General features: G+C 36.5%; 1 protein-coding gene across 12 annotated transcripts in view; it reads right to left on the reverse strand.

Annotated features, from left to right (window-relative positions):
* HEATR5A (HEAT repeat containing 5A) overlaps positions 1 to 19,426 on the reverse strand; it is a 98,178-nt gene that overhangs the window by 41,777 nt on the left and 36,975 nt on the right. For all 12 annotated transcript variants that reach the window (XM_019983485.2, XM_019983492.2, XM_019983488.2 and 9 more), the window contains 5 exons: positions 10,834 to 10,943; positions 8,220 to 8,383; positions 7,831 to 8,006; positions 1,751 to 1,856; positions 945 to 1,135 (listed from right to left, as the gene is read on the reverse strand). In XM_019983485.2, coding sequence (XP_019839044.2) covers positions 945 to 1,135; positions 1,751 to 1,856; positions 7,831 to 8,006; positions 8,220 to 8,383; positions 10,834 to 10,943 — 747 coding nt within the window. The remainder of the gene's footprint in view (positions 1 to 944; positions 1,136 to 1,750; positions 1,857 to 7,830; positions 8,007 to 8,219; positions 8,384 to 10,833; positions 10,944 to 19,426) is intronic.

Here is a 19,426-nt window from a genome sequence, read left to right on the forward strand (position 1 = left end):
ACCATGAGCATCTGCAGTTGTTTTATTTTTTCATACTACTTTCATATTTATTTTCTCATTCACCTTAACATTCTTAGCAGGCAGGGCATCATTAATAAACTTCTATTTGAAACAGAGAAAAACAGGTTAAGATGATTAAACAACCAGCTCATGGTTACAAAGCTGGTAGGAATGAACATACAGTTTATGTTTCCTGATCTGCAGCCTTTTTTCTTTCCAGTAGATTGTTTTACTACCTATCATCTATATGTTATATGATGAAACTCCCTAAGTTTCTTACTCCCAGAGTCTACTGGTGGCCTATTACATCACTCATAGAGACAGTGATCTTTCTCATATAAAAACAAAAACCAAAGTAAAAATATTAATAATAGTTTTACATTCTAAGAAAAGCAGTCGAAGGCAGCGGGGGTGGGGGTGGGGGTTCCACTTTAACCCTAACCCTAACCCTAGCTGAGCTTTTGAAATGTGGTGTTGGAGAAGACTCTTCAGAGTCTCTTGGACTTCAAGGAGATCAAAGCAGTCAATCCTAAAGGAAATCAACCCTGAATATTCATTGAAAGGGCTGATGCTGATGCTGAAGCTGAAGCTTTAATACTTTGGCCACCTGATATGAAGAGCTGAATCATTAGAAAAGACCCAAATGCTGGGAAAGACTGAAGGCAAGAGGAGAAGGGGATGACACAGGATGAGATGGTTGGATGGCATCTCTGACTCTATGGACAACAGTCTGAGCAAGCTCAGGGATATAGTGAAGGACAGGAAGTCTGGTGTGCTGCAGTCCATGGGGTCGCAAAGAGTCAGACATGACTGAGTGACTGAACAACAACAAAATACGCCTTTCTCAGTTTTTTAAAGTTATAATCAGAAGTTTCATAAGTTCCAACAAGGTATACACAGTTTTGACACATATCTCATGAGTATTAAGTAAGAAATTCACTTACTTGTCAAAGCTAACTTGAGCTAATGCAGCAGTAAAAGCTCCATCATCAACTACTTGGGCTAATCTAGCCCATGCCTCTGCAGCTGCACATCTCAAGAGGGGGCTGGGACTTTCTAAGGCTCCCATCACCAATGCAAGGACAGGTCTTCTCACTTCTTCTGGACCCAAATGTCCCTTAGAGCCAGCCACATACTGAAATATGTAAAAAACAATCCAAACTTACAACTGTAGTAAATTCTCTTATCCAGTTTGGAATATATATTGTGGTTAAACAAATATGTTCATATTCAGTGATTACTACTTAAAAAAGAAAATCAAAACACCAGAAACACACACTGACATACAAATGTAATTTTTCTCATGAAGTACTTTAGAATTTCAAGCCTCCAGGCAAACAATATGGTGATCAATTATCACTGTACTACATATGTGTTCAAAGAACATTAATAGGGATTTCCATAAAATAAATGACCAATGAAGTCTATTTTACTTAGAAACAGTAAGTCATAAATGCGACAATGAGCCAGATTTGGTCCATAGGCCATAATCTGCCAATCCCAGGTCTCCGATATTAGGCTTGGTAGGTTAAAGCATGTTTCTAAAATAGTATTATAGGTTTGACTTCTGACCAGCGAGTTTTATTCTGAGAAAAAGTAAAAGGGGAATTACAAATCCTGAAACAAGAAAAATGGGGGGGAGGGGAAACCATCTTTTAAAAACTTCTTCCCTCAACCTACTTAGTTGGCCACATGTTAGGGGAAAAAAAGAAAATCAAGTAAGCGGGAATTTAAAAAAAAATAGAATTACCTTCAAGAAACTAGAAACTGAAGAAACAACATGTAACTGAACTACTTGTTGACGAGCTCCTTTTGTATGCTTTACACTGTCCAAAAGCTGTTCCAATACAAGAAGCCTAAAATCAGAAACAACAAGATTTAAAGAGAAATTAAGTCAAAGGGCAGTATTAAGTATCCACTACTAATTTGTTTGGTTGCATTTTATTGGAGCTACTAAAATGAGATAAACTGTTGTCAAATACACTGAAGCCTTTTGGGAAATGAAAATATATTAATACCAATGCAAAAGTATTTTGACTATGTGTCATGACACTGAGGGAGGAAAAAATAAATAACATGTATCACTTGATGTAGATTTACCTGGGCAAATCTGGCTATTTCAGCAACTATTTTCTAAACAAAGGGTATTTTAAAAGTTACCTGCATCAACATTTTTGTTCTTAGTAACAGGACTTATTGGATTCAAATACATTGCTTCATTTTAAAGGCAGCCTGGACTTCTCACAGTGAATCACTGTGAGAAGAAGCACAACCTTCTGAACCCCAACTATACCTTAAACATGTACGTGGGGATCATACTATATATAGCATAGTTTTTACACTTGCTTTTCTCATTAACATTACCTCTTTATCACTTTTCAAATCATTTTTATTCTTCAGGAAACCAAATTTTACTATACACATTCTACAGTTTATTCAACCATTCTCCTACTAGTGCAGAGTAATATTCTTATTTTCACAATTCTACAATTCCACCTATAATGAATGTGCATATCACTTTTGGTCTGGGATTGAATGTGCTCGTTAGGTTTTAATGTATTAAAAAACAATGTGAGTTGTTTTTCATGTTCTTGTAACACAGGAGTTTTTTAAATTCATTTGATGAGATTAAAGATATATTAACCTTGAAAAAAAATCACCCCCTTTTCTCCCCACCAATTATTCTGTTTATAAACATTGCTTCAGAGCTCTGAATTTCCTTTCTCTCCTTCTCTCCCTTTAAATCAGGGTTAGGGTTAGGGTTCGGAGAAAGCGATGGCACCCCACTCCAGTACTCTTGCCTGGAAAATCCCATGGATGGAGGAGCCTGCATGTCCATGGGAGGAGGAGGCTGCAGTCCATGGGGTCGCGAAGAGTCCGACATGACTGAGCAACTTCACTTTCACTTTTCACTTTCATGCACTGGAGAAGGAAATGGCAACCCACTCCAGTGTTCTTGCCTGGAGAATCCCAGGGACAGGGGAGCCTGGTGGGCTGCCGTCTATGGGGTCGCACAGAGTTGGACACGACTGAAGCGACTTAGCAGCAGGGTTAGGGTTAACCCAGTGAGTGAAAACAGGCATGACTGGCTGAAGATGGCATGTGGGTATACTTTTACTCAACTCTACTGTACTTCCAATAATATTTCTAAAGCCCTTAACTAAATCTCTATCACTCTGTTGAGCCCAAAAAGCCCAAACACAGTTCTGCTCCAAAGGATACTTCTGTTATCAAAACAGAATAGATATGGAACTTACGTTTTTTTAAATAAACCCAGTTGTGGAAGAAGTTAAGTCAGAAAAAAAGGAAGGTATGCGAGGTTACATTATATGACTCGAGGAAAGCAATATACATAAAATCAATTCAGAGGATAAACACAGTGAATCACTAAAAATTTAGGGAAAATCATAGTAACTCTTAAGTAGTCTATTTAAATATTTATTTCCTATTTCAAGGTTAATTCAGTTCATCGCAATAAATAAAAAGAAAGAAAAATAAAATTCACCCCAAATCCCACCATTCAGAAAGCCAAAAAAAAAAAACCCACCCCACCCCCCCCAAAAAAAACAGAAAGCCATATTTTGACATTTTTGGTCTTGTCTCTCCAGATATATGGATCATTTTTTAAAAACTGGTTTCACAGTGTACATACTTTGTTAATAACTTTTTTATTTCCCTAAACATTAATCCCACCTTATTAACTATTGTACTGAAACAGTTTTTTCTCTTTTTTATCTTGACCTCCTGTGATTTTGTTTCTAATTTAAGTATAACTGACATACAATATTATCTAAGTCACAAGTATGCAATATAGTGATTCACAATTTTTAAAGATTACATTCCAGTTATAGTTACTTTCAAACAACTATATTCCCTGCATTGCACAGGATCTTCTTGTCGCTTATTTCACACACGACAGTTTGTGCCTCTCAGCTGCTACCCCCTGTTGCTCTCCCCCTCCCCCTTCCCTCTCCCACTGGTCACCACTAGTTTTGTTCTCTGTATCTGTGAGTCTGCTTCTTTTACATTATATTAACTAGTTTGTTGTATTTTTCAGATTCCACACATACTGAAATAATTTTAAATTGCTATTGGAATTAATTAACTAATTCTCTAGTTTGGGATATTTAGGCCATTTCTAATTTTTATTACAACTAACACAATAAATGTATCATATAAAATTTTTCTGTTTTCCAAGACCATATGTAAGTCATTATGCTTCAAGAAAATATTTATAACCAAATTGCCCAGCAGGAAGAAAAATTAAGAGTAACCATATTGACCATATGGTCAATGAATTTAAAACCTAAAACATCATTATTAGACCATATCCTAATCACCTGTTATAATGAAACTGTGTCATGTTGAAAGTACTAAAAATACTTAAGATTAGAGCTTGAGAATTTTGTTATATTTTAATAAAATCTGACCTGTACTATTTTCTTGCCCACATACATAGGCCAAAGACCCTAAATGAGACTACCAGAGCCCAAACTTTTCTCTCCAGCCTTTATTCCCATATTCTGACACGGATCACAAGAAAACATTCTGACTCTTCAGGAAGATGGAGATGACCACTTTTTAGTAATACTGAATTTGTATTCCTAAGTAGTATCAATTATATAATTATTAGTTCATATTAATATAATTAATAAAATTAGCTGGTGCTGAAGCTGAAGCTCCAATACTTTGGCCACCTGATGTAAAGAACTGACTCATTGGAAAAGACTCTGATGCTGGGAAAGACTGAAGGCAGGAGGAGAAGGGGATGACAAAGGATGAGATGGTTGGATGGCATCACCAACTCAATGGACATGAGTCTGAGCAAGTTCCAGGAGTTAGTGATGGATAGGGAAGCCTGGCATACTGCAATCCATGGGGTCACAAAGAGTTGGACACGACTGAGAGACTGAACTGAACTGATTAGTTCAGAACAAAGTTAGATAATAAAACGTTTGAGTCTGGATGAAATGAAAACATACAAGTAATTAAGTAAACAGGAAAGACATAAATATTGAAAATGCTGATTTACCTTTCTTATACATTCAGAGAGAGGGTGTATAATGGGGAAAATTTTTACTACTGAGAGCTATAACTATCCTTTTCCTCTCTCTCCATCAGTTTACACTGTACATTACTTTATAGCATTTTTAGCACTGTTCTCTGCATGCCAGAATCACCTAAGGAGTTTAAAAAATTTTAATGTCCAATGCGGTATGCATACCATTACTATTAAATCAGAACCTACATTTTAAAACATTTAAAAAAATGATCCAAATGACTGCAATGTACAGTCAAGGTACTTAATTCAGATGAATTAAGTAATTCATTCTTTGTAATTAGGTGCAAAATATATTGGAAAGTAACCATAAATAACACATGTATAAGATCAGTAATAATTTCTTCTCTGTATAAAATATCTTGATATTCCAGAGCTTTCAACATTTTAGTGCTTTAAAATTATCAATACAAAGTTTTCTTAGTTTTAGAATCCTACAGTCAAAATAATCAATGATTTAAAGATAATTTAATTCCTAAGTGCATAAATAAAGTACTAAAAACCTATTTCTAATTTCAGGACAACCTCATGTTATGAGTTTCTTTTAAACTGTTTTAACACAAAGATAACCACCACAACAAAACACTTGAAAACATTCACTTGTTGAATACAGGTACTTGAAGACCTTTCTTTTCTAGAGATGCAAACCTATGGCCCAGAGAAGGGTCTGCCTTGTAAACAAGTAACATCTCTGGATAACAGGAAACTAGAAGCTCAACTTTGCTGTCTGTTTCTCTGTGGTGCTCAAGTGCATCCACTGGAGATTGCTAATAGTTGCTAAATGCAGGATCCTGCCAGACCACTTCCTTTAAAACTCTCCAAACTACGGCCTACTATTTTTATTCAGTTACGAATTCAAAGAGAATATGCTTTGCTTTACCAGGTTGTAACATTTTCATTAAGACAAACAAGACCTCTGCTCCCCTGAATATTCATTCTATATGTTATTTTTATCCAGGTGGGATAAAAAGAAATGTGGCACATTTTAAAGTTCATTAAACTGTAAAAAACAGAAATAAGAAACTATTTCCTTGAAACTGTAATTATTTCCTTGAAACTGTAAATGGGCAATAAATCTGGGTAAAATCAAAAAGAAAATCACCTTCTCTAGGAGAGCAATAAAACCAATGTTTTAAAAGGAAAATTTGTAAGAAGTATGCTTTTTCCCCCACTTTTTATCTGAGACTTATCAAAGAGTTTAACAGAGTCTTTCAAGAACATGCTTAATTTAAATCTTTTGCTCATAAGGCTGCAGTTATTGCTGTATTAATCCAAATTAAGTATTTGAAATTAATTGTATGCACTATAAAATAATACAGTTACAGGCTAGTTCAAATCTTCTCTCCATCAGTAATTCTTTAAAAATTCCAGACCACTGTGATTTTCCTCTCATCTTTTAGTGCTACAGCATTCATTTATAAGTTAGTCACATATTGTCTTAACTTTATAGTTATAGTATACAGTGAACTATAGGTTGCAAATTTCAAATCATCTTTTGAAATTAATTTCAAAATATGCATATACCATATGATACTAAGTACTATTGTAAGTTAAAATAGAACAACATGAAGTTATTAAAAATCAACATAAATGTTATTTGTTTTCTATCCACTGAAAGTAGACTATCCAAAAGCCTGTTTCAGAAATGTGTTGCTGCCGCTGCTGCTGCTGCTAAGTCGCTTCAGTTGTGTCCGACTCTGCGTGACCCCATAGACAGCAGCCAACCAGGCTTCCCTGTCCCTGGGATTCTCCAGGCAAGAACACTGGAGTGGGTTGCCATATCTTTCTCCAATGCATGAAAGTGAAAAGTGAAAGGGAAGTCGCTCAGTCATGTCTAACTCTTAGCGACCCCATGGACTGCAGCCCACCAGGCTCCTCCATCCATGGGATTTTCCAGGCAAGAGTACTGGAGTGGGGTGCCAATGCCTTCTCCAAATGTGTTGCTGACAAGACTCAAATATTTCTGCGATTCTTCATCAAAGAGACCAAGGTAAATCCCTTACCTAATTGGTATTCTCTGGAAGACATAACTGATAAAATTATATAAAAACTATGATCTATCATTGTTGCTGGTCTAGCATAAAAGAAACAAAGAGAAGGAACATGAATGAATGAAGACAGTTAATATTTTGCAAACTGTTAACCAGCACAGCCTGTGGGAGAGATTCAGTTCCCATTCAGTATCTCAGATAAAAACAGAATTTCCTGGATACTAGACATGAGTAGTAGGTTTTGATCCCCAAGAAAGATATTACCCTGTTACCCTCAATGAGAAATCATTAGCAGTCTTTGTAATTTTTAAAAACCAAAGTTCATTTCAAGTGAAGTGAATCTACCAAATTGAAGACTAATCTGTTTTAATCTAATTTTTCTGAAACTGAAGATATAGTATGAGATCTTGTCTATTCAGACAACCAGTGTTTCCGTTTGCAATACTGGCTCATAAATCACTGTTTTTTTGTGTCACTGAGTTTTACATTCGTATTTTCAGCTAGATGAGAAGTTAATGCGGGAAAAGCACTGCATCCACCATAGTGCCTAGCAGTTTTCAGTTTAATCACTGACTTCATTACTTCTTATTAAATATTTAGCCAACTGAATAATTAAACAAGAGCCTTTAATCTCACCTTCACCTGTCATCTATAAGAAGTCTTTTATATTAATGAGAACTTCTGACAACTTCTTTTTTACCAGTCTATTATGCATTCACTGAACAAATTACCAAACCTGAAACACATTTCAGGATAAGTGAACCTCTGAAGACGGTTTACCTTTGAGCTTCTCCCACATGAGCGCATACAACTCCAAACAGCTTGACTGCAGAGCTAGTAACTGACAGCATTGGAGGTAAGGGCTTAGGCACCGAATCTCCCTCTACATCTTTCTCGTAAATAGAGTAAGGGTCATACTCGAGACTTCCACAAGCAATACCACTACCAAGCAGGAGCTAAAAGAAAAAAAAAAAAAATTGCATATAGGGTTTTAAAACGACTATTCTGGACTTCCTTGTGGTCCAGTGGTTGGCACTCTGTGCCCTGGTTGGGTAAGGAGGATCCCACTTGCCGTGCAGTGTGGCCAATTTAAAAAAAACAACAAAAAACAAATTAAACCACAGTTCATAGGTTGAATCAATCCAAGAGTTATTGAAAAATGACCATACCTGTTCTTCAATAAATCTATGGTCAGTCTCTTGTAGCAAAGGACTTAATATTAGAAGATCATCTTGATGACAGAGGGGTGGGAGTAAAAATGCGGATGCGGCCACCTGTATATCAGGGGCGGTCAGGTCAGCAGCCAGCTCTCTGAGGATAACACTGAGGTTTCCTGTTGAGTCACAGAAAAAGAGCAATTAGCAATTTAGCAATAGCAGTTAACAGGTCTGAGAACGGGGTTTAAAGAGCCCAGGGTGAACGTTAAACTGCATTATCAGCTAACTTTAATCTATCACAGCCTCTTTAATCTGTTCTCCTCCCTGAGAAATGCCCTACCTATAAAAAGCTCAACTATGTTGCTGACCACAAGGATAAGAACAAACATCTCAAAGTATGTGTGTATGTATATTTTAAGCACTAAATAAATACTACTACCATCATTTTAAATAAAATGACATGGAGCATAAAAACAGAAAGAAAAAAGAGTAACAAAGGCAGACAAAGCAGGCATAATATTAGTAGTATGGCAGCCTAACTCCCCACCACCCCAGCAAATGACTGTCACTCATCCTAACCAGCTAGATCAATCTCGGTTCACCTGTACTCTCAATTGACTATCTCATCACCCTCCATACTATTTTGGAGCAATCCCTGGAAAGCCTATCACTTGCATCTATAAATATTTCACTGTGTATCACTACAGTTAAGGATGTTTTAAACAATTTCACTATCATAATTTGATGTTTTAGTAATTACTAAACAGGGACTTCTCTGTGGACAATCCTCCCTTGAAGAAGATATAAGACTCAAGACACACACACGTTAACTAAAAAATGAAGGTAGGAAATACTAAGCTTCATAGAGAATGAAAAACGAGTATATAGCTATGTTTAGAGAAAGGAGAGATTATACACAGCAACTGGGGACAGTGGACAGGGATCAATAAAAGCTTAATGAAGCAAGTAAGAGTGTGTTAGTTTAGTTACCAGTATGTGATACTCAAGAAAATAATTCTATTGGTGGCATAACATGCAAGCTATGTTTGGTACTACAGCTAAATGTGAAAACAGTGGTATATCTCCATTTCTCATATAAAGTAACTGCTGGCCGCCTAACTGTCCCTGAACAAAGTACTTAAAGATGATTCAGTTTTAAAATGCAAATATGCTTCTCCTGTAAAAATACACCACTTTCTGATGCTAATGAGGAGCAATTTTCAGTGTGGAGAAAATTAAAATACTTGAATGCAGATCCATAACGAAACTAAGATAGGAAATAAATATTAGGAACCCAAGTTTTGTTCCATAAACTTAAGAAAATTAAGCAACTGTTGTGACAAAATTCTGCTTTTGTTGGACAACCATGATGAAAAGTTATATAAATTCTTTTTTTTTCCAGCCATGCCAAGTGGTTTGTGGGATCTCAGTTCCCTGACCAGGGACAGAAGCCGGGCCGCAGAAAAGCCTGAAATCCTAACTAGTAGGCCACCAGGGAAATCCCCAAAAGAAATAGATTTGAAGTAATGATTAACTTAATTTGGTTAGTTGAAAATTAAAAAAAAAAAAAAGATGCTCCCATTAGAGGCCATTTTCAACTTTCACCTCTTAAAACAAGCATCTTAAAGTATTCAGTAGTAGTAGCAATACATTTTCTTAAAACTGTATTTGAAATTTATAAGAAAGGATACAGAACTAATTGCAAAATAAGGGCAAGCTTTTTTTTTTTTTTTAACCAAATGCAGTATTCAAATATTCTGAAGTCATCTTGAGCCCAATAAAAGCAAAACCTACATTATAAACTTTATAAGATAAATTATACCTTGGTATACCACTCAAGATTAAAGTGCTATCTGGACAGAGTTAAGAATGGAATAATGGAAGGCAATGTGTACAATAGATATGCACTCTAGAAGGAAAACAGGGAATGGTCAAATTTCTAATTGACTTGCATTATGTATTCTGTAGAAAACCCTGGAGTAGAACCAAGACTAATCTTTGGGACTCATTCTCTCTCACACATTGAAACTAGGGACATTTTTCTCAGAAGAGAGAAGATAGCAAGACATGAAACATTTTCTTTTTTAATGTATTTTATTTACTATAAATTGATTGATGATTTCGAATTGTGGTGCTAGAGGAGACCTATGAGAGTCCCTTGGACTGCAAGGAGATCAAACCAATCAATCCTAAAGGAAGTCAACCCTGAATATTCATTGGAAGAACTGATGCCGAAGCGCCAATATTTTGGCCACCTAATGCAAAGAGCTGACTCACTGGAAAAGACCCTGATGCTGGGAAAGACTGAAGGCAAAAGGAGAAGGGGGCAGTAGAGGATGAGATGGTTAGATAGCATCACTAACTCAATGAACATGAACTTGAGCAAACTTTGAGAGATAGTGAAGGACAGGGAAGCCTGGTGTGCTGCAATCCATGGGGTCGCAGAGAGTCAGACACAACTTAGCCACTGAACAACAGTGTTTACTATAAAACGGTAAACATATGCGTTAAGACTGAACTCCCAAAATCTCCTGAACACAAAGCACGAAGTAACTGCCATATAATCCATTTGTTCAGGCACTGTATTAATCACAAATAGTAAAACATTCAGGTGTAAGGCACTTACCTTCATAGGTTTCAGGAGATAATAAAATCAACAATTCATAAAGCCTTTGTCTATAAACTACTGATGGTGTTTTCAAAGGACTTCCATAGGTTTTTAGTATTGAAGAGAGCCTTAAAGTAAAAGAAAAAGTATATGTTAAGTGTTTAAGTTATATAACAATGTATAAATATTCAACATATTGACATATAAAGATAAAATACGTATTATATATAATCATTAATGCTTTTATTTACTAAAATTATTAAAAAAATTTTTTACTGTGGACCATTTTTGAAGTCTTTATTGAATCTGTTACAATACTGTTTCTGTTCTATCTGTTGCTTTTTGGCTGCAAGGCATGTGGGATTTTAGCTCCCGGAACAAGGATCAAACCCACACCCCCTGTACTGGAATGTGAGCTCTTTAGCAGAGAACCACCTGGGAAGTCCATATTTATTATTTTTTATAATGCATGACCTGAAGTTAAAAGAGGAATTACAAGTGTCAGATATGAAAACCATTTAGCTATTTTTTCTATCATACCTCATAAAACTATATATATCTAAGGTTGTTACTATTTTGTCTGTTAGCTGAAACTCTTACTAAACCCCCACATTTACAACACTGCATTTATGAAAACTAAATTGTTATGCAGAAAAGGAACAGGCCAAAGAAACAGGAGACGCAAAGATCTAGGAAAAAATCCAAGTGTTAGAAAACTTCATCTGGAATGCACTCACCAAATAACAATGAATCATAAAAATACACAGAATCATGAAACAAATTCACTTTTAAGAAAGCAAAAGTGAAGCCAATGTTTCCCCAAAAGCTCCAGTCATAAAAGCTCTTATCACCTCCTCTTTTCACTCTCTTTCATTCACTTTAATGTACTCTTTTTTTAATCTTTTATTCATTCTCACTACTGGTATTCTCATCATTTTATTGATGTTCACTCGTCTAATATTTATTAAAGGATTACTACACTTTGCCTTGTGATAAAATGGAGTGAAGCTTTCATCTCCTGTAGCAATACAGAAATTCAGTGGTATTACTTTTGCTGTGCCACTGGAATAAATTTACTATGCTGTTTTGGCATGTGGTTTCCAGGTATTCTAAGAAATCCTGGTAATGCTTATTCATGTGTGTTTGCTAGAAAAATACTGCATGCTGTTTCTTGTTTCTAAAAGAAAAAAAGAATTATATATATATATTTTTTTCTTTTTTGAGACAGAGACAGAGAGACTACGATTGGTAATCTACTTCTTTAATAAAAAAATATTTATTTATTTATTGGCTGTGCAGGGTCTTCGCTGCTGCTTGGGCTTTTCTCTACTTGCAGGACATGGGCTTCTCACTGTGGTGGCTTCTCTTGTTGCAAAGCATGGGCTCCAAGGCATGTGGGATTCAGCAGTTTTAGCTGCCAAGCTCTAGGGCACAGGCTCAATAATTGTGGCACATGGGCTTAGTAACTCTGCAGCATGTGGGAATCTTCCCAAATGAGGGAGGGAACCCGAGTCCCCTGCATTGGCAGGGGGACCCTTTACCAGTGAGCCATGAGGGAAGTGTAAATAATTATTTTTGACTTGTCATTTTATTGAAAAAAAAAAAGAAGAAAGTTGGTTCTATTTATTATCTCTCACCTTCGAAAACAACATTTATAAAACCTGGGGAGAATTTTTTAGTTATGAAAGTTAAAAACAAATCCACTGTATTTTTGTATTCCTCTAAAACAAGATGGGATTACGACTGATTACATGAAAAATATTTAAATTGTATTGGCAAGACGTTAAGATATTACAATTCTTAAAAATTCTGCAACATTCAGTTGGTCTAAATACAATAGAATTTAGTTCAGAGGGTTGTTTGCATGTGTGTCCATTTAAAGAAAATAAGATGAATACAAAAAAGTAAGAACTTATTCCTAAGGGTTTCTACTACTATAAGTAGGACAGATTAAAATCTCTAAAGGGCCTTCTTCTATAAATACACTTTAGATTTTGGATAAAAGATAATTTCCATTGCTAGACTTGAAGAAAGACTTTTCCAAGGCCAAGCCCACACTACCCCCCAAAATAAATGATCATAACATGCTTGAAATAAAAAAGGAGCTAAAATCAGAGTGGGAACACCAATATCAACACAAGAACCTGCAACTGAGCTTGTGCCCATGCACTGCAGGGATGATAAATGAGATCTCTTAAAGACAGTTTATCCCACAGAAATCTCAAAGAAAGGCAATGCCAAAGAATGCTCAAACTACTGCACAACTGCACTCATCTCACAGGCTTGTCAAGTAATGCTCAAAATTCTCCAAGCCAGGCTTCAGCAACACATGAACTTCGAACTTCCAAATGTTCCAGCTGGTTTTACAAAAGGCAGAGGAAGCAGAGATCAAATTGCCAACATCCGCTGGATCATCGATAAAGCAAGAGAGTTCCAGAAAAACATCTATCTCTGCTTTATTAACTACGCAGTCTTTGACTGTGTGGATCACAACAAACTGTGGAGAATTCTGAAAGAGATGGGAATACCAGACCACCTGACCTGTCTCTTGAGAAATATGTATGCACGTCAGGAAGCAACAGTTAGAACTGGACAGGGAACGAAAGACTGGTTCCAAATAGGAAAAGGAGTATGTCAAGACTGTATATTGTCACCCTGCTTGTTTAACTTATATGCAGGGTACATCATGAGAAACGTTGGGCTGGAAGAAGCACAAGCTGGAATCAAGATTCCTGGGAGAAATATCAATAACCTCAGATATGCAGATGACACCACCCTATGGCAGAAAGTGAAGAAGAACTAAAGAGCCTCTTGATCAAAGTGAAAGAGGAGAGTGAAAAAGTTGGCTTAAAGCTCAACATTCAGAAAACTAAGATCATGGCATCCGGTCCCATCACTTCATGGCAAATAGATGGGGAAACAGTGTCAGACTTTATTTTTCTGGGCTCTAAAATCACTGCAGATGGTGACTGCAGCCATGAAATTAAAAGATGCTTGGAAGGAAAGTTATGACCAACCTAGACAGCATATTAAAAAGCAGAGACATTGCTTTGTCCAAAGAGGTCCATCTAGTCAAGGCTATGGTTTTTCCAGTAGTCATGTATGGATGTGAGAGTTGGACTATAAAGAAAGCTGAGCACCAAGATGCTTTTGAACTGTGGTGTTGGAGAAGACTCGTGAGAGTCCCTTGGACAGCAGGGAGATCCAACCAGTCCATCCTAAAGGAGATCAGTCCTAAGTGTTCATTGGAAGGACTGATATTGAAACTGAAACTACCATACTTTGGACACCTGATGTGAAGAGCTGACTCATTTGAAAAGACCCTGATGCTGGGAAATATTAAAGGGAGGAGGAGAAGGGGATGACAAAGGATGAGATGGTTGGATGGCATCATCCACTTAATGGACATGAGTTTGGGTAAACTCCTGGAGTTGGTGATGGACAGGGAGGCCTGGTGTGCTGCGGTCCATGGGGTCACAAAGAGTTGGACATGACTGAGCAACTGAACTGAACTGAACTGAAAGACAGTTTAAATAGTCCCAGGTCCTGGCAGAGGCAAAGGAATACTGAATTAAACACAGTTGAGGGCAGAATTAGTTAACTGCAAGAAGCTGTGGAAGAAATCACAGAAAACAGCAGAAAGAAAAAAATATTAGAAGAGACATGGTTTCCCCGATAGTGCTAATGGTAAAGAACCCACCTCCCAATTCAGGAGGTATAAGAGATATGGATTCAATCCCTGGGTTGGAAGATTCCTTGGAGGAGGGCATGGCAACCCACTCCAGTATTCTTGCCTGCAGAATCCCAGGGACAGAGGAGCCTGGTGGGCTATAGTCCAGTGAGTTGCAAAGAGTCAAATGTGACTGCAGCAACTTAGCACAACACGCACAAGAGACATGGAAGACAAAACAAAAACACTGAAAATCTGTCTAACCAAAGCCCCAGAAGGAAAGTTTAACAAGGAAGGAAAACAGGCAATATTTGAAGAAATAACGGCCTTTCTTTCAGGACAACTGAAATATACGAATCCAACAAAATATACACCACATTGGATAAAGAAATATACAGATCCTTTTAACTAGGAGCAATGCAATTATATTAACAATCTAACGAAACTGTAATCTAGAAACTGCTCCATACATTTAGAAATTTTAAAACATAATTTTAAACAACTCCAAAGAAATTATAATGAAATTGAAAAATACATAAAATTGGAAAAAAATGGAAATAGTATATGTTAATACTTTTATGATTGAGCAACTGGATCCTTACAGGGAAATTTATGACCTTAGCTTATATTAAAAGAATTATAAGAAATTCAACAAGCTAAGCTTTCAAATTAAGGTGTTAGAAAAAGAATTTAAGAACAGGAGTAATGACAAGTGATAATTAATGAAATAGGAAACAAGTTCAACATAAGCAAAGTTACTTTTTGTATAAATGAATAAAAAAAAACCCTCTCATGAGATGGGTCAGGAAAAACAGAATAGAAGGCATAATGAAAACTTATCAGAAATTGATAAAGGGACATGACAGATACAACAGAGATTAAAAAAATAAGAGAATACTAAGAATAACTTCATGCCAAAAAATTTGAAGATGAAGATGCAATGGGAAAATTTCTGGAAAAATTTAACACACAAGCAAAACAGAACCCCAAGCCAGATCTCAAATAGTTAAAGCAATTAAGGAAATGAACTATGTAGTTTAAAATAATTCCCACAAATCAAACAGCAGGTCCAGACTGTTTTACAGAGGGTTTCATGTGACACACCATTTCAATCTTCTAAAAGCCCCTCGTTATAAAACATTCACCTACTTCATTCCATGAAGCTAGTATAGCATCATTGAAAACCTGAGGGTTGCAGCACAATAAAGAAAATTATAGGGCAGTCTCACTGATAAACATATGTGAAGAATCCCAGACATAAAAAACCAAATCTATAAGTTTACAAAAAAGGATAACTATTTCCAAGCTCAGTTTATCTCAAGAATGCAACCTAGTAAAAAATTAGTAAAATTTGTTACATTAAAATTATCAGATTAAACCACTTTATAAAAATCAAAACCGGACTCTCCTGGTGGTCCAGCGGTTAAGAGAAGCTGCCTGCCAAAGCTGGAGACGTGAGTTTGATCCCTGGTCCAGGCAGATTCCAAATGACACAGGGCAATTAAGCCAACATACCTTAAACACTGAAGCCCATGTTCCGCAACAAGAAAAGCCACCATAATGAGAAGCTCATGTACCGCAATTAGAGAGCAGGCCCCCATTTGCTACAACTAGAGAAAGTTCGCATGCAGCAACAAAGACCCAGTGAAGCCATAAATAAATAAATGAAATGAAAAAAAAAAAAAAGCAAAACCTAATGAAGCCCACTGGCCACAACTACTGAGCCTGTGTGAGAGCCTGTGCACCCACAGCCTGTGCTTCGCACAGAGTAGCCCCGCTCACCACAACTAGGGAAAGCCCCTGTGCAGCAATAAAGACCCAATGCAATCAAAAAGAAATAAAATAATAATAAAACAAAAAGCCTGTCACAAACATTATTCTTATTCGTGAAACATGAGAAGCATTCGCTTTAATAAGCCACTTCTATTCAGTTTTAAATTGTAGTCAAGTCATCTGGTTACCACATAGGGGAGCGACAGAACACAAATAAATATATGAATAAATATCATAAAGGGAGAAATCCTAAAGAATCTACAAACAAATGCTTGATATAGGAAAGTTTAGCAAGGTGGCTGGATATAAGGTCAATTATATTTTTTAATACACTAGCAATAAAGAGATTATAGAGACACACACATACTCACTCCGACATACTTATTTAATAACTGCAAAGAAAAATAGGAAGTAACTGGCTAGGAATAAATGTTTTTAAAGACATATAAGACTTTCACATAGAAAAATTTTACACTTTGTAACAACCTCAACAATAGTAGAGGTATTATGTTTATGCATATTATAAAAATGTCAATCATCTTCAAGTTTATCTATAGATCCAATTTAACTCCAAACAAAATTTCAACAGGAGATAATCAAAACTGCAAAAAGGCCAAACTATGCTTAAAGATGAAAAAGGCCAAAAAGTTTGCCCTAACAGACATTAAAATTTATCATTATTATTATACAGTGTAGTATGGGCACAGAAATGGGCAAACCCATCAATAGAATATGGTAAGAAAATGCAGAAACAGACTGTGCTCTGGCATTTACCAGAGAGAGAAAGCATGGATTCCTTTAGTAAAGTATGGGACAATGTGTTATCCATATTAAAAAAGAATGAAATTGGAACCCTATGTCATTCCAAACACAAAAATAAAGTCCAGATGGATTAACACAAATGTGAAAGACAAAAACCTTAAACATTTTAGAGAGAGGAAAAACTGTATCTTTATAACCATGCAGGAATATTTTATAAATCAAAAGAAAGTACTAACCAAGAAACCTATATGCAGGTCAGGAAGCAAGTTAGAACTGGACATGGAACAACAGACTGGTTCCAAATAGGAAAAGGAGTATGTCAAGGCTGTATATTGTCACCCTGCTTGTTTAACTTATATGCAGAGTACATCATGAGAAACACTGGGCTGGAAGAAGCACAAGCTGGAATCAAGACTGCTGGGAGAAATATCAGTAACCTCAGATATGCAGATGATACCACCCTTATGGCAGAAAGTGAAGAGGAACTAGAAAGTCTCTTGATGAATGTGAAAGAGGAGAATGAAAAAGTTGGCTTAAAGCTCAACATTCAGAAAACTAAGATCACGGCATCCGGTCCCATCACTTCATGGGAAATAGATGGGGAAACAGTGTCAGACTTTATTTTTGGGGGGGGCTCCAAAATCACTGCAGATGGTGACTGCAGCCATGAAATTAAAAGACACTTACTCCTTGGAAGGAAAGTTATGACCAACCTAGATAGCATATTCAAAAGCAGAGATATTACTTTGCCAATAAAGGTCCATCTGGTCAAGGCTATGGTTTTTCCAGTAGTCATGTATGGATGTGAGAGTTGGACTGTGAAGAATGCTGAGCGCTGAAGAATTGATGCTTTTGAACTGTGGTGTTGGAGAAGACTCTTGAGAGTCCCTTGGACTGCAAGGAGATCCAACCGGTCCATTCTGAAGGACAACAGCCCTGGGTGTTCTTTGGAAGGAATGATGCTAAAGCTGAAACTCCAGTACTTTGGCCACCTCATGTGAAGAGTTGACTCATTGGAAAAGACTCTGATGCTGGGAGGGATTGGGGGCAGGAGGAGAAGGGGACGACAGAGGATGAGATGGCTGGATGGCATCACCGACTTGATGTGCATAAGTGGGTAAACTCCAGGAGTTGGTGATGCACAGGGAGGCCTGGCATGCTGCGATTCATGGGGTCGCAAAGAGTCGGACACGACTGAGTGACTGGACTGAACTGAACTGAACTGAACCAAGAAGTAAAAGACTCATAAATCTGACATTTAAATTAAGAATGTCTGCAGGACCCAGGTTCAATCCCTCGTCAGGGAACTTAAGATTCCACAAGACATGTGGTACAGCTAAGAAAAAAAAAAGAATGTCTGTTAATCAAATCATTATTTTACCTAAAAATAGGTAAATATATGCATGATAGGGATTTCAAAGAAATAGTGAGAACAATAAACATACAGTATGACACTTAAAGCATCAGGAACCAGATACATATAACATCATAACGAGATTACCAATTTATGCCTATTGGATTAAACAAGAGTTGATATCTGAGTAAGTGTTGGTGAAGAAGTAGATTGATGGGTACTCCCATTAATATGGATATACATATGAAAAAATTTTGGAAAATAGTTTGGCTATTTCACTGAACAGGAAGGTAAGTTGCTGTACATTCAATTAAAAATTAAACAGCAACAAACAAGAACATACTTGCATGTAGAGGAAGTTTAGAAATATCATGTTGAGTAAAACAAGTTAAGCCTCAGAAACAATATGATACCATCTGCCTGATCAAAACCAAGCAAAACTAAACAAGGAACTGTTTAGGGAAACATGTATATGTGATACACTTTTGAAAAATACAAGAAAATGACAACTCTAAAATTCAGGATAGTGATTACCTCTAAAGTAGGGCAGAAAGAATGGTATTAAAGAGGAGCACACAGATAAAACTTCAAAAGTTATCAGTGTTCTAGTCCAGGGATAGCTAATTTGGGCCCACTTCCCCTTATTATTAATAAAGTTTTACTGGAACACAGCTGCATTCATTCATTCACAGATGAGCTATGATTGCTCTTAAGCTACAACAAGGGAACTGAGCCAGTGCAACTGAGACTGTGTGAACTGAAAAGCCTAAAATATTTACTCTCTAGTCTGTTACCGCAAACATTCATTAACCTCTGCGCCAGTTGTGCTGAACTCACAGGGGTTCACTTTACTGTTATGCTTCATAAGCCATAATCTGAACTGTTTTTTTCTTATTTTAGAATTTTCTTCAGCTTTTTACTTTAAAATAATTATAGTTTCATAGGAAGTTGCACATGTATTTTTCCATATACATAAAATGTTGTATTATTAAACACTTTTTGGAAAATCTTTCCCTAAACTGTACATTTCATTAATTGGGAAATTATTAGTG

Source organism: Bos indicus, chromosome 21, assembly GCF_029378745.1.
Source record: "Bos indicus isolate NIAB-ARS_2022 breed Sahiwal x Tharparkar chromosome 21, NIAB-ARS_B.indTharparkar_mat_pri_1.0, whole genome shotgun sequence".
Classification (NCBI taxonomy): Eukaryota; Metazoa; Chordata; class Mammalia; order Artiodactyla; family Bovidae; genus Bos; species Bos indicus.